Source organism: Peromyscus californicus, unplaced genomic scaffold, assembly GCF_007827085.1.
Source record: "Peromyscus californicus insignis strain IS unplaced genomic scaffold, ASM782708v3 Scaffold_10__1_contigs__length_136768540, whole genome shotgun sequence".
Lineage (NCBI taxonomy): Eukaryota > Metazoa > Chordata > Mammalia > Rodentia > Cricetidae > Peromyscus > Peromyscus californicus.
In genome coordinates this window covers 30,930,053-30,946,416 of record NW_026294391.1, presented here as the reverse complement: position 1 = coordinate 30,946,416, position 16,364 = coordinate 30,930,053, and the positions used below count along the sequence as shown (strand labels likewise).

The window sequence follows — 16,364 nt, the reverse complement described above, 5'->3', positions numbered from 1 at the left end:
TGTATTTTTAACATTTAATTCTCTTTGGATCCTTTACAGAACTTTTTGGGTGGCAGATTCCAGCCCCATTTTAAGTCACATCTGGTACAGAAGAGCTTGTATATTCAGGCTAAATACCAGCGTTTACGGTTTGCTGGGCCAAGGGGATTTATTACCAATAAATTCAGAAACAGATTTCTGAGGAGAAAAAAGGTTAGTTTGACAACCTTTTAAAAATATTGAGTAACTTTAAATGTTTGTTAGATAATTGGGTTTTTCATCTAGTTTAAGAAACAACCTAGATTTTTAAAACGTTCACATTGCATGATAATTGAATGAAAACTTCAAGATTAATGCTGATAGAAGTGTGAAACTATTTAAACTTAAAATGCTTTTAGCCATTCTACCTGAAACAATTCGAATATGCCAGCTTGTTGTATGACAAAACTTTTCCTGGGGAGATGTAACATACGTGTCTACCCACCACAGATAGGAAACCTCTGACAGACTAAAGTTACAGATACCACCAAAGTCCCACTAGGTGAGCCAGTGAGTTTTATTGGGCTTACTTACAGGATCAGAAATGACTCAAAGACAGCTGCTTCATCAAAGCCCACCCCAGCATGAGTGACAGTTCACAAACCTGGGACCCTGAAGCACACTGCATTGCCTGCAGGCAGCTCAACAGGTTGGAGAGTGCTTTTCCAGGTGCTTCAGTTGGTCTAAACCTCCAGGTAGCTCTGCTGGGTTCTGCCTCTTGCAGGCAGTTGCTCTGGTCCCAGTCGTCTTTGCAGCTCTTCTCCTCTGAGAGTCTTTCATGGAACTCAGCTTGTTTGAGTCTTCTTGGCAGCTTGACTCCCATTTGAGAGTCATCTTTGCAGCTTAGCTTTCTTCCATCTGAGTGGGATTCTTAGCTTTTATTATTTACTCTGACAGGAAGGGGCCTCGTGAATCTGGTCAGTTTCAAGGACTTCCTGAAGCTGTCTTGAATTGTTTACTTCTTGCTTAAGGAGCTTCTCTGCAAGATGGAATATTTCAATCTTGGAGGGAATTTTTATACAACACAGCTCTTTGAACTTTATATTTTAGCATTTCTGTCATTTAGTTAACCTTTGAAATGAACATTTAAGTAAAGACTCTGAATGACCTATAATATAGCAATTTTTTAGTTAGAGGCCAGACAAGTATGGGTCATAGGACTGTTTTTCTGTTGCCTTTCATTGCTATTCTGATGCTTTAGATGTCATCCAAGCATACTCTGGGTTGTAAATATAATTTCAGCACTTGGAATGTGAGGCGGGAAGATTACCACAAGTTTGAGGCCAAAAGTTTGGTATTTACTACTTTTCCATTGTCTAATAATACTCTTTCATTTAGGCATGTTCTTCTGGACTCTATTTCCTTTTTTTAAATAATTTTTTGTTGTTGTTTTTTCGAGACAAGGCTTCTCTGTGTAGTCCTGGCTGTGCTGGAACTCAAAACCAGGCTGGCCTTGATCTCAGAGAGATCTGCCTACCTCTGGGAATGCTGGTTTAAGTGTGTGTGTCACCATGCCTGACTAAATAAAACATTTTAAATTGATTAACTGTTGTTTGACAGTTTCATATATGTAGGCATTGTATTCTGTTTATTATGATTCCTCATTCTCTCTTATCTCCCTTCTATCCCTGCCATATCCCCTCCCCTTTCCTGTAGGTCCCCATTCTCACATTCATGCCCTTTTTGTTTTTGTTTTTGCTTGTGATCATTGATTTTAACTAAGACTTATCTCTGTGGCCACAGCTTTATAACTGTCCATTGGAGCCTCATGGGTTCACCATTTATCTCACAACTGAAGGCAATCATTATCTCTTCCCCAGAATCCATCAGTTACTGATAGTTCAGCTGGTAGGGTGTCTTAGTTATTTTTCTGATGCTGTGACAAAGCACCATGACCAAGGCAATTTACAGAAGAAAGAGTTAATTTGGGACTTACAGTTTCAGAGGGTTAGAGTCCATGACCATCATGGCAGGGAACATGGCAGCGGGCAGGCAAGCATGGCACTGGAGCAATAGCTAAGGTGTCACATCTTGATCCATAAACACAAGACAGAGAACGCTAACTTGGAATGGTGTGTGTTCAAACCTCAAAGCCTATGCCCAGTGACATACTTCTTCCAATAAACTCACACCTTCTAATGCTTCTTATACAGTTCTACCAACTTACAGAGGTAACTTACATGAGCTTTGGGAGCCATTCTCATTCAAACTACCACAGAGGGTAGGGTCCTATAAGTCCTTCTCTGATCTATGATTGGCTAGTGACACTCCTGGTCTTGTGTAAGCTCAGTGCAAGCAAGCTGCTGTGAGATCATTTTTGACATGGCTTTATCATGTCTTGAAGACAGCATTTGCAGTCCTCTTTCCTATTACCTTGCTCTTACATTCTTTCCACACACTCTTTTGCTGTGTTTCCTGTGCCTCAGAGGGGTTGGTATAAATGAATATCCTGTTTCTGAGTACTCAACCATTATTTGTATGAAGAATCATTACTGTCATTCACTACAAAGAAAAGCTCTGATCAAAGCTGGGAGTATCACTTGTCTGTAAGTTTAAATGTAAATATTTAGGACTTCAGTTTGATGCCATGTTAAATTTAGCTAAACAGTAGTAAGCCCTGCCCCTGGACCCATGACCTTCCCAGCCATAGGTTTTTGGTAGGGTTTACAGTACTAGACTTCTATTCCCTCCTATGGAATTGGCTTTAAATCCAGTCCAAGAGCACTTACTTTATCCTATAACAGTTGTGTCACTATTGTATCAGTGGATACATCTTGCCTGACTGGTTGGCATTGTAGCATACAATAGCTGATAAGACCATTGATGTCCTAAGTCCCCTAGCAGCCTGCTTAGCAGCATCCAGCATTATGAAATCTAGCCAGCAAGAAAGAAGCATCTATCTCAATTACAGCTTGTTTTCTTATATCTTGTAACCAAGGTGTGTAGAGTCTTTAGCAATAAGATCTTATCATCTAGTTTTGGTAAGTAGTCAAGAGGAATAGTAATAGCTTGTATTGTTGCAGGAGTCTCTGAGGCCTCTTTGGCCAACAATTAGTAAGGAAGTACCACATACCTGGCACTGGTATTTTTGCTTTATAAGCAGTGGCTTCTAGGAGCAGCATTATACAGCTATGTAGAATATCTCTTTTTTAAAAAACGTTTTAATTGGCTTACAAAATAATAGATTTCCATATTATTTTTCATAAGCTGGACTCTAATTCCTGTATCTTAGTATTATATGTATGTTGATTTGGCGTATTCCAGTTTGGCTAATGTCTGTACCTGCAACCAATCTTCAGTTAAGCTTATATTTAAACAAAGCTCAACTCTGAGTGTAGCATGAAATTAGGTACCCTACTATTAGCATGCTGCATAACAGGTGAGCTCCATTTTCCTAATCTTTGGGGAAAGGAATGAGACATGGCAGCTATTCTATCTGCCAGGTCCAAACTAAGGTACTTATGGCTAACTAGACCTTTAAGGTGTCCCTCTAGCATGTGCTACTGTAAAACTACATCTCATGTGGGAAAATTGATTACTTGTCCCATCAGTCCATTTTACCTCAGTCTTTATGCCCTAAAAAGAATGAAGTCTAGAATTATTGGTTTCTGCTAATGTTGACTCCCATTTTCCTTAAATTAAGGACATTTTTTCACAAATGGGTCTACTGGGTGTGAGGTACCATTTACATCATTTTGTGTGAGTGTGGGTGTGTGTGAGTGTGGGTATGTGTGGTATTGGAGATAAAACTGTGGAACTTACATATATGTTAAGCAAGTACTCTGTACTTGGAAGTTTTCCTGTGTCCCTCCTGGTCCTGCAGCTGCTTGGACCCAAGTAAACACACAGAGGCTTATATTACTTCAAACTGTCTATTAATCTATGCATTGCCACATGGCTTTGGGCTTATGGGTACTTTCACTTCTTGCTTCTCCTGGCAGCCGCTCACAATGTCTCCTCACTCTCCTTTCTTCTCCTCTCTCTCCAGCTTGAATGTACCACCTAACCTTATTCTGCTTCACCATTGGCCAAAGAGCTTTATTTATCAACCAGTCAGAGCAACACATATTCACAGCATACAGAAAGACATCCTACAGCACTTCCCCTTTTCTATAATCTTACATATTTTATATTACTATGGATTTGGTTTATTGATACAAATTTAAAGTTGATTTTGTTATTATATATATATATATATATATATTTCTACTCTTGTTTAAGGTATTATGTTTATGCAACTCATTTAGAATTATAATATATAATTAAGAAATACAGATTAATGAGTCATCTATGGTAATCAAACTTATAGTCATGTTAGTTAAGTTTTCTAGATATACATAGATATATTTCAGTTAGGTAAATAATCTTCAAAAACTTCAAAGACCTATAGAATATGGCATTTAAAATGTTTTATAACTTAGACTTTTTTGGACAATGAGACACGTCTGCTCCTGGCAACACCAATTACTTCAAAGAGGATGATGGGCATCAAAGAAACTCATTATGGAGTTTGCTTTCTTTGTGGCAAAAGTTAGCCACTGGGCAAAAAAAGTGCCCTTGCTTTGACTGCTTGACAGTATGTTGTACATGCAAGACCCACAGGAAGGTGACCACTGAACTTTGCAAGATGAGATGCTTCTTCATGTTCCTGCTTTGCAGGAGAAACTGCAGACATTTCTACAGGACATGGAGAGAAGCGACTGACGAACTTTGCCAGAATGGGTGGAACAGCCCTTAAAATTTCCTGCTTCACTGAAAGCTATGCCAGAGGTTCTAGGCCTGTAGGCTGAAGATAGATGCCCCAATGTTACAGAGGAACTTTGGATGACTGTGCAGGCATCCGGATGTCTCTTGTCATTTCTAGAATTATGGAAGTTGCTTGCAATATACTTCCTGTTTACTTAGGTAATATTATATCCTTCTGGGGTCTTTGATGGATTTGAAGACTAGTTATAATTTTCATTGGTTATGATAAAAGATAAATTAGATTTGAAACTTTAGACTCACAAATATAGGATAGATGATAGAATAGTTTCTTTAAATTTACCAAATACAAATAGACTAGATATTGTAACTGTAATTCTTGCTTGGTGACTGTTTTATTACATGTAATTTTTACTATATTAAAGTCAAAACCTTCCTTTTTTCATAAGACAGAAAAGGGGAAGTGCTGTAGGATATCTTTCTGTATGCTGTGAATATGTGTTGCTCTGATTGGTTGATAAATAAAGCTGTTTGATCAGTGGCGAGGCAGAATAAGGGTAGGTGGGACATTCAAACTAAAGAGATGAGAGAAGAAAGGAGAGTGAGAGGAGACGCCAGCCTGCCTCCCAAGGAGCAACAAGATGCCAGTAGATGGGTAATGCCACGGCCACGTGGCAACATATAGATTAATAGAAATAGGTTGAGTTAAGTTACAAGAGCTAGCTAACAAGAAGCCTGACACATAGGCCATACAGTTTGTAAATAATATAAGCCTCTGTGTGTTTACTTGGGACCAAGCAGCTGTGGGATACAGGTGGGAGAGATTCGTTCTGACTGCAGGGCTGGGCAGGACTGAAGAAACTTCCAGCTACAGTAATCTACCATTGAGCCACACCTGCATCCTGTAATTAAATCATTTAATATCCCAAGTTTTGGCATCAGAGGGAACTTTAAAAATTCTACCCTAGAAAGATACCTTAATCTGTTTAGCATCTTGTGGTGGTTTGAATGAGAATGGCCCCAAAGGCTTATCTTTTGAATGCTTGATTCCCTAGTTAATGGAACTGTTTGGGAAGGACCTGGCTTTGTTGAAGGAGATGTGTCACTGTGGGTTTGAAAAGCCCACACCAGGCCCAGTGTCTTTCGGCCTGCTGCTTGTTAATCAGGATGTAAAGCTCTCAGTTACTGCTCTAACCCATGTCTGTCTGCTTCACACCATGATGATCATGGACTAACCCTTTAAAATTGTAAGCAGGCTCCCAATTAAAAGCCCCCAAGGCAGTCCTTCTATAAGAGTTGCCTTGGCCATGATGCCTCTTCACAGCAATAGAGCAGTAACTAAGACACATCTCTTCACATTTTAGCTTTTTGTGATATTGGAGAAGCCATTGTTTTAGCAGTTAGACTACCACCAGGATTAATTAATTGATGCATGATTAATTAAGTAGTCTAGATACTATGAAATTAGATCTGGACCTACTTACTCCCATATAACTGGTCTATCAGAAGTTTTTTTTCCAAGACTGGGTTTCTCTGTGTAGCTTTGGAGCCTTTCCTGGATCTTGCTCTGTAGACCAGGCTGGCCTCAAACTCACAGAGATCCGCCTGACTCTGCCTTGCCAGTGCTGGGATTATAGGTGTGCACCACCACCCAGCCTTATCAGAAGTATTTTTAATAAACTTTATTATGTAAATACTTGCAAGTAAGGAAAAACACCTACACCAGTATTAATCATAGCCAAAGTCTATACAACTTAATGAGCTTATATAAAGTTAGAATTGGCATTCAAAACGGAAGCTCTGAAGCTTCACATTAAATTTTACATTTTCAGTATTGAATATATTTTGTGCACTAATCCACCACCAAAACAACAACAAAAAAATCCATGGCAGTGTTAGAACTAGGAAAACAATTAGCTTTGTATTCTCTTTCATAACATGTGTCTATTACCTTCATTCACTCCATCCTCATTCCCTTATACCTAGCTTTTCTTGTTCTCTTTCTTCATGTTGTACTGTACCCACATGCCCATGTGTTTACTTATATACATATATTATTGGCTAGATTCTGCATATGAGAGAGAACTGTGATTTTATTTATTTCTGAGATTACATAACCTTGTACTTCAGACAAGGGGCGACTATGAAGAATACACAAAGAATTTCAGAAATAAATACCAAGGGGATAAAACTGCCAGTCAACAAATGGGCAATGAACTGAATAGACAGTTTTCAAACAAAGAAATGCAAATGATCAATAACTGTTTTTTAAAGTGTTCAGTGTCTCTTCCATCAGGGAAATTGCAAACTAAAACTGCTTTGAGATAATTGCCTTACCCTAGTCAGAATGGTTGTCATCAGCAAATCTGACAATGGAAGTTGGAGAGGATATAGATAGAGGGAAATCCATATTTACTTGGTAGGAGAACAGATTAATACCGCCATTGTGGAAATCAGTTTGGAGATTTCTCAAAAAAATTTAAAAAAGAACTACCGTATGACCCAGCTTTGTGATTCCTGGGCATATACCCAGAGAACTCCATACCCTACCATAAAGATATTTACACACATACCCATGTTTTTATTACTGCTTTATTTACTGTAGCAAAGGATTAGAATCAACCTAGTTGTCAGTCAACAGATGAATAGATAATGAAAATTTGGTATATATAAAAATGGAGTACTACTTATCTCTAAAGAAAAAGGAAGTTAAAAATTTACAGGATAATGGATGGACTTAGGATTTCTGCAATTTGTGAATTCTGGTCATTAACCCCTTGTCTCCCATTATGTGGGCTCTCTTAGCTCTGCTTGTTGTTTCCCTTGCTGCACAAAAACTTCTTATTTTCATGTGGTCACATTGGTTGATACTAGGGTTAGTTCTGTGCTGTTGGTGTTCTGCTAAGTTCCTGTCTACCCCGATATCTTGAAGAGTAGCCTGTGTTTGCTTTGAAAACTTTCAGTGTATCAGGCTTTAGATAGAGGTTTTTGATCTATTCTTAATTGATGTTTGTACAAGGTGAAAGGTAAATCTAATTTCATTCTCTGGCTTGCAGTTCAGTTTTGCTACCACTATTTATTGAATGGGCTCTTTTTTCCATAGTATATTTTTGCCTCCTTTTCAAAAAATGAAGTGGAAATGGTTTTGCCATTTTATTTCCTGATCCTTTATTCTATTCCATTGGTCTTCCTGTCTATTTTTGTACAAGTACCAAGCTGTATTTATTATTATATCTCTATAGTATAGTTTTAGGTTGGTATTGCACTTCCTCCAGCGTTGTCCTTACTCCTTGGGATTCTTTGCTATCTGTGGTCTTTTGTGGTTCCATGTGACTTCTTGCATTTTTTTCTAAGCCTGTTAAACATGACAGGGGAATTTTTTGTCTCCCATCTCCAGTGCAGTCTGGTTTCTGTGCCATCAGATACATACTTCCTGTTCTGTTTCCACTACTAAACAGTCTTGGAAAGTGGTAAGGGTTGATTCTAGACATGCTCTTAATAATCCTCTTCAATTGCCTAGCATCATAATAATGGCTTCCCTAAAACTGCATTTGATCTTCAGCTACCTACAAAATGGTAAGATTCCCAAGCAGAAATAGAAAAGCAGAGAACACAAAAATCTCACATATTCATAACAGGCTTGTGTTAATTCCATTCTGGCACCCAGATTCCTTATAGTTGTTGTTAGTCGTTGGCTGCTTGCAATCCTTCAAGTGTATACACACATACACACACACACACACACACACACACACACACACACACACACACACACACACACACAGAGAGAGAGAGAGAGAGAGAGAGAGAGAGAGAGAGAGAGACACTTCTGTAAGGAGGAGATGGGTCCACAGTTGGAGAACCATTGAATCACCATTTGGCCCCTGGGGAAGCTGGGCTTTTTTATATACTTACACACACACTACACACACACACACACACACACACACACACACACACAATGTGGAACAAGGCTAGGTCCTCTGCTTCCTTCTTGAATTGGACTAAGCAAGATGTACTTTTTGTTGTTTGGGTTACTTTAAATGACAGCAGGGACCTGATTCGATAAGATAAGAGTGGGGAATTTAGAAATTTTCAGAGGAAAAAAAAGCCCACCAATGGAAATAAACCTGACAAAAGAGGGTTTCTTTTGGACAAGATCTTGGAAACAGGCTGTCTTGGACCAAAGAGAAAGTAATCTGAAAACAACCTGATCTAATCCCGGACCCTGTTCCTTAGCTGGGGAATTAACTATCTCCTGTCTTCACTTATAATATCTGTCTGTCTTCCTTCCTTTTTTTATTTTTGTTTTTTAAGACAGAGTTTCACTGTGTAGCTCTGGCTGTCCTGGAACTCACAGAGATCCATCTACCTCTGTCTCCCAAGTGCTGAGATTAAAGGCATGCACCGCTGTTGCCTGGCCATAATGGGTTTCTTTATTCTTGAATTTTGTATTTGAACTGGATGATGAGGGACGTATGTCCATTACCTTCTGGAACAGGGTTTGTTTTTAATCTACTAGCACTCAGAAGTACCCCCGTAACAAGCTGTGTTCCAGGAGGAAGTTTTTAGAAAGCTTGAGGGACAGCTGGGCATGGTGGCTCACTCATGTAATCTCAGGCTAATATAGGAGGGTCACCATGGATTCAAGGCAAGCTTGGGGTATATGGCGAGTTCTAGGAGAGTCAGGGATACAGAGGAAGACCCTGTCTCAGAACAAAACAAAACACTTTCATTGATCCAGTTATATATCAAAATAGTACCAAAATGTAGTAAAACAGGCTTGGAAGGAGGAAAGGGAAGGGAGAAATGATGTCATTATATTTTAATTTCAAAACATTAAAATGTAAGAGATAAGAAGATAGCCACTGAAAGACTATCAGCATTTGTGCATCTGGTCAGGAAGGCACAGAGTTCCTTAGAACCAGCCATACTTCAGTATTCCTTCAGTTCCTATAAGTTTAGGTGCCTGTTAGAACCCCATGGCTAGGAAAGGCATAAAAACACATAGAAAGGAAGTCAGAGACTGGGATTTATGACCTTGGGGATTGAAAGAAAGCTTGAAGGTCATACAGCACAAAGACAAAGATCCAAGATCAAATGAATCAGCAAGAATTTACTGAGTGCCTGTCATGCCTGAGTTGCAGCATGTCAACATAGAAAGGAAATGTTACCTGGAGGCATCATCACCTCTGAGTCTTTGTCATCTGGGGACTGCCTTCTCCATCTTATTGTGTGGTTTCTCTTTTATATGTTTTTTTAACCTTTGTTTTTGAGGTGATATTTTATCATATAGCCCAGGTTGGCCTTGAACTCTTGACCCTCCCACACCAGCTACTCAGGTACTAGGATTATAGACAAGTACCCTAGTTTCTTTCATACATTCTTAAAGAAGGTAAGCATTTCTACAGTGTATGATGGTGGGCACCTATAATTCCAGCACTTGAGAGGAGTGACTAGCACTGAAACAGAAAGTCTGTGAGTCTGAGGTCAGTCTGGGCTACACACTAAGTTCCAGTATAGCCTGGGCTGCATAGTGCCAGCCTGTCTCAAAAAGGGTTTTTCCTAGTGTATTGTTTGCTTTTATCCTTTGTTAGTTACCTTGGTTGGCCTTGATTACCTGATGTCTTCCTAAGATTTTACCACTACCTCTTCTGATGTCTGATCCTGACTGCTAGCTCCCCAGACTCCAGATGTTTAGCTGCCTCACAGATACTCTCAAATGGTTGTCCTCATGCACCTGAAATTCAGTTAAACTTGTACTGAAATATGCTGCAGCATGGATAGAACTTATAACTACCATGCAGAGTGATAGGAGCCAGGGGTAAAAGCCCACCTATGGTATGATCCCATTTATTTAAGTGGAAAGACAGCCATAGAGACAGAAGGTAGAATTTAGGAGCTGGAGGTTCAGGTGAATATTGGAGAGAGGTCCTGAGGTTATTTGTAATGGTATATAGTTTCTTTTTAAAGTGAGAAAACTATTCCAAAACTGATTGTCATGATTGGTTGTACAGTACTGTGAATATACTTAACAGTCATGGAATTTTTTTAAGTTTTCTTTAACTTTATTGTATGTATATAGCTGTTTTGCCTTTATGCATGCCTGTGGACCACACATGTTCCTGGTGCCTGAGGAGGCCAGAAGAGGGCATCAGAGCCCCTGGAACTGGAGTTAGAGTTGCAAGCTCCCATGTTGATGGTGAGATTCTGGTCCTCTGGAAGTACAGCCAGTCCCCTTATCCACTGATCAGTCTCTCTAGTCCCAAAGTCATTGAATTGAATACTTTAAATAGGTGAACTGTATAGAATGGGAATTTTATCTCAGTAAAGTTGTTTAAAAAAATAACTGTCTTACTTTTCTGTTGGAGTGACAAAAACCATGACCACAAAAAAGCTACTTGGGGAAGAAAGGGTTTGTTTGGTTTACAAGTACTTATCACAGTCCCTCATTGAAGGAAGCTAAAACAGGCACCTGGAGTCAGGAACTGAAGCAGAAGCCCTGGAGGAACACTGCTTACTGGCTTGCTTCCCATGGCTTGCTCAGTTTGTTTTCTTATGCTACCCAGGATCACTTGTCCAGGGTGGCCCTGCCCGCAGTGACCTGGGACCTCCCACATCAATCAGTGAAGAAAATGCTCCACAGACTTGTCTATGTGCCAGTCTGGTAGAGGCATTTTCTCAGTTGAGCTTCCCTCTTCCCAGATGAGTCTAGCTCATGTCAAGTGACAAAAAACCAACCAATGCAATACCAAATATGCTCTCCTCCACAGACCACTTTCCTCTCCCCTATCATGGTCCATAGCTATTATAGCCAACCAAGCCAGCCTGAAAACTTGTCCTGATAGGCAATCCACTTAGTCTCCTTCTAACTTTTAATATTTCAAGTCTTATTTTTATCACTCACATCTTCATTCAGTTCATTCATTTTAACAAATGCATATTATTTTACTATATGGCTATATTAATTATTTCAGATTTCCAAGCCTTTTTACTTACATACTCAATAACTAATCCAGTTAGAAAATACCCAAGTGGGGGTAAAGAGATTGCTCAGTGGTTAAGAGCATGTGCTGCTCTCACAGAGGACCTGGGTTTGGGTCTAGCATCCACATGGTATCTAATCTACCTGTAACTCTAGTTCTAGAACATCCAATTTCCTCTTCTGGCCTCTGTGGGCACTTCATGCCCATGGTACACAGACATACATATAGACAAAACATTCATGCACATAAAAAATACACAAGCTAGCTCTTCTAACACTAAGCAGTTTCATATCTTTTACTTTTGCCTTAAATTTGGATTTAATTATGCTTCTGTCATACAACTTAGTTTTTAAAATACTTTTTAATATATGTATGACATTTCTGTTACTATTAGGTATTAAGTTTTTTCTGAACTGAATTTAATATTTAAAGTACCATAAACATACTGTAAGTTTTGTGAAGTACTGATTAAATGAAGTTTTGCTGCAAATGTGTTTATATTTTCAACTAGTTCATATTTTCAAAGATACAAATATGCCGATGGTGGCGCACGCCTTTAATCCCAGCACTCGGGAGGCAGAGGTGGCTAGATGTCTATGAGTTTGAGGCCAGCCTGGGCTACAAAGTGAGTTCAGGACATCCAAGGATACATAGAGAAACCCTGTCTCAAAAAAACAAAAACCAAACCAAACAAACAAAAAACCCCAAACCAAACACGTGGGATTAAGGAGAAAGAAGTACACAATATACCGAGGGCCTCAAATTGTTCATAATTTGTTTCTTATTTGAAGTGGTAGCAGTAGGATACCTTTGCGTGGAGTAAGAAGGGGAGATAGTGCTTTAGGACAGCCAGTTGAATAGTAGTGAGTAGCAGGGTCCCAGGGAATTAGGATGAGACACAGTAAGACCAGCAAGGTAGCATTTGCAGTGACCCTGTGTTGTTAGGAAAACCTAGCCTGGAAGTAGTGGCGCACACTGCTCTGGGGAAGCAGAGACAGGTGGATCTCTGAGTTCCAGTCCAACCTGGTCTACAGAGTGAGTTCCCTGGCAGCCAGAACTATTGTTACACAGAGAAACCCTGTTGGGGGGTGTGGGGGAAGAAAACCTAGACAGGCCTGGCGGTGGTGGCACACGCCTTTAATCCCAGCACTGAGGAGGCAGAGCCAGGTGGATCGCTGAGTTCGAGACTAACCTGGTCTACAGAGAGAATTCCAGGACAGCCAGGGCTACACAGAGAACCCCTGTATAGAAAAACCAAAAAAAGGGGGGAAAAACCTAGACAAAACCTACTTCATTATTATACTTAAAAATATCTTTCCAATTATTGGAGGAGTGGGAGATGAGTTTGAGAGATGATAAGACACTGTGTCAAGATGAGAACAGTTCAAAGAATTGCATGCTTTTAAAAACTACGATTGTAGCCGGGCGGTGGTGGCGCACACCCTTAATCCCAGCACTCGGGAGGCAGAGGCAGGCGGATCTCTGAGTTCAAGGCCAGCCTGGTCTCCAAAGCGAGTTCCAGGAAAGGCGCAAAGCTACACAGAGAAACCCTGTCTTGAAAAAAAAAAAAACCCAAAAAAAACCACAAAAAACTACGATTGTCAGTTGAACTTTTCTTTAGAGTTACTGTACTTAGAGTTTCTTTTCAAAGTTGTTATTTGGTGACATTTTATTTGAAGATATATGGTTTTGTAGTATATAATCAATAAAGAATAAGTACAATGTCATCTACAAATTTTAGATGAATAATGTTGAAAAATGTATATGCATGTGTTTTGAACATTTCATTAAGCAAGATAGAAGAAATAATAAGATTTTTCTACCAGCATTGTTTTTATTTGGAATTAAATATTTCCATTCTAATATGAATGTTAAAAATAAACACACTTTTGCATTTTTTTCAGTTTTAATGTAAGAGCCTAGTTAAAAGGTAAGGATATATTTGAATAAATTTTTATTTTTAGTGTCTTTGAAATACATGTCGTTCTACCATTTTTAGTTTTATTATTTACATAGTTTTATATCAAGTTTGTAGTTAGTAATTTTAGTGTTTTTGCATCATACCACAATATAAAACCCACATTTGTTACTTTCATCATAATCTTCCTGTTCTTGTGAGGTTTTTTTTTTCTCATATTTATTGAAACCTTATGTCTTTATGTTGACAACCATCTGAAAGTTTTCCAAAAGCTTTCTTTGCAATCAATTATCAGTCATTCCAAGAGTCCATGTAGTTTTGGAATAAGAAGTAGTATGTGATGGAAAGGATACCATGCTAGTTTGCACATGTGTGCCTCCGTTGTGTCAGGCTGGGGACTGGAGAGGCAAAGTTTGAGTCTTGAGTTTAGGCCAGAGTGCTTTCCCTGAAAAATTCTCAAGAAGCACAATGTGGTTTCCCCATTTGCTAAGACCAGTGCCATCTAGTGGAGTTTTTGTCTGATCCATTTACCATTTTTGCCTGTTTTGGTGCATTCAATGTTTAGATGGCATCTACAGGGTTCCACATTCCTTGTGAATTGTGAGGTGTAAGTTAGCACTGTACAGATTAAAGCATTTTGAGAACTGCACTGTGGGCCAAACTCTAGCTAAGATGTTATAACTGACTCTTCTATTGAAGCCCATATTTCTCTTGTTTTCTCTTGATAGGAATACACAATATTGCCACAGAAAACCAATCTGAAAATGTTGCAAATGGAACTGACCCTACATGAGGACTTAACTGAGGACGGAACTGAGCATCTCGTTTGGTCAGGAATTGGAATTGACACTAAGACACTAATACTGTAACTTTCTTGATAAAATATCTTTATTTTTCAGTAGTGGAATGCTGCAACTTTTTTACACTTAACAATCACTGTTAACCACAGTATTCAGTTTCAAAGTTGTATTTAACTACAAATTCTTTTGCAAAAACTCTCAGCAGGATCATTTGAGGGCCATTATTTGTTGATGCATCTTTTTCTGAGTGTGGTTTCATTGAGAGAATTTAATAAGTTATATCTAAACATTTATATGTTCAAAGCTTTGTTTATGTTATAAGAACAAGTATCAGAATTATATAGTGTCTGTATATGGAATAACTTTAAACAGTGGCCTTACAGTAGCAAATTTTATACTGGCATTTCTTTTTCTGATGACATTTTGGCTTCTAACTTGAAGTTTTCTGAAGTTTCTGAAAATCAAGGCCTATATACATCATCCATTTCATAATCAAATATGAGACGCCTAGAGAAGAGGTGCGTCTTCTTCATCGGGTCGTGGCAAGTGCACTGAATTGTTAGTAATGCGTGTCTTGGGTATTCCCATGACTATTTGCTCTTTTCTAGTTTCAGATGCTATTGTGGAAAATATCTAAGGATTTTGTAATCTCTATTCCATCTTCTTTTCCCTCAGGGCAAGCTTGTGCATATTATATTTTTAAAGGCTTTTAAAATCTGACAGACAAAATTGCATATTTGAACATTGTACTTTACTACTATGATATTACACATTTTGCAGACACATCTTACAAAGGGCGTACCTTTTGGTTCAGTTGATAGGTGTTGCATACCTATGACATGTAATATAGGATCCATGGGATATTAAATACAGTCTGTAGGTCCAGAAACTTACTTCTTTGTTTTCTTTCCTTCTGCTTAAAAGTACATACACATTCTCAGTCCATTTTTTGTGAAATGTTTATTTGTAAGAAAATAAAACATTGTTGCTCTTTCTGCTTGAAGCTGTTAACTGGCAGTTGGTGAGAACATTCTTTTAAATTTTCATCAGACTGACAACCCTGGATAATACCTGTTGATGTTGAATACTTAGGAAACACACAATGATGTATATTATTCCATATTTTCTTTTTTAAATTTTTTCAGACAAGGGCCACTCTTCCTTAAGTGGGTCAGTGATAAGGGAAGTTGGAGCCTTGATTCAGTGGTAACTGATGACGCATAGATGGCCTGATTTTCATACTGTGTACCCCTTCTAGAAGTCAGGTTTTCCAACCCTCCTATACATGAAGCTAAAAGTAAGGGAGAAAATTATGTATGCAGTAGTATAGCAAGTTTGCATTGTCTGGGTAATTAAAACCCTACCTTAATTTTCTTGAGTAAGGGTCTAATGTAGCCCGGGCTAATATGGAATTCAGTATATTGCTAAGGATGGCATTGATAACCTCTAGGGTGTTGGGATTATAGGCATGTTGCCACCGTTAGTGGTTTTTATAAGGTGTTTCATGCATGTTAGGCAAAAACTCTGCCAGCTGAACTACATTCTCAGTCTATCGAGCTTAATTTTTATTTTATTATTTTATGTGTATAGGTGGTTTTTACTGCATATGTATCATACAGTGCCCACAGAAGCCAGAAGGGAATGTTGTAGCCCCTGAAACTGGAGTTACAGGTGGTTACGAGATGTCACTGGGTGCTGGGAATTGAACCAAGGATCCCTGATGGAGCAGCTGGTACTCTTAACTGCCGAGCCATCTGTCCAGCCCCTAGTTTTAAAGTAATTGATTTCATTTGTTCCCATATTCTAGTAGACAGTTATGAAACTGTCATAATTAGTCATTTGATTGGCTGATCTGTGTGCATGAGTACTTGCATGCGTGTGTGTGTATGTGTGTGTGTGTGTGTGTGTGTGTGTGTGTGTGTGTGTGTGTGTGTGTGT

General features: G+C 38.8%; 1 protein-coding gene across 8 annotated transcripts in view; it reads left to right on the top strand.

Moving 5' to 3' along the window:
* Positions 1-15,437, top strand: part of Bclaf3 (BCLAF1 and THRAP3 family member 3) — a 60,876-nt gene extending 45,439 nt beyond the window's left edge. For 3 of the 8 annotated variants that reach the window (XR_008215644.1, XM_052727413.1, XM_052727209.1), the window contains exons 11-12: positions 13,613-13,638; positions 14,355-14,524. Coding sequence is in view for 6 of the 8 variants with exons in the window: in XM_052727413.1 (XP_052583373.1) it covers positions 13,613-13,618 (6 nt within the window). In the remaining 2 variants the exon portion in view is untranslated. Of the gene's footprint in view, positions 1-39; positions 193-13,612; positions 13,639-14,354 lie in introns of those variants that run through there. The other 5 variants (XM_052726981.1, XM_052726898.1, XM_052727068.1 and 2 more) reach the window with 4 other exon arrangements.
* The last annotated feature ends 927 nt before the right edge of the window (positions 15,438-16,364 follow it).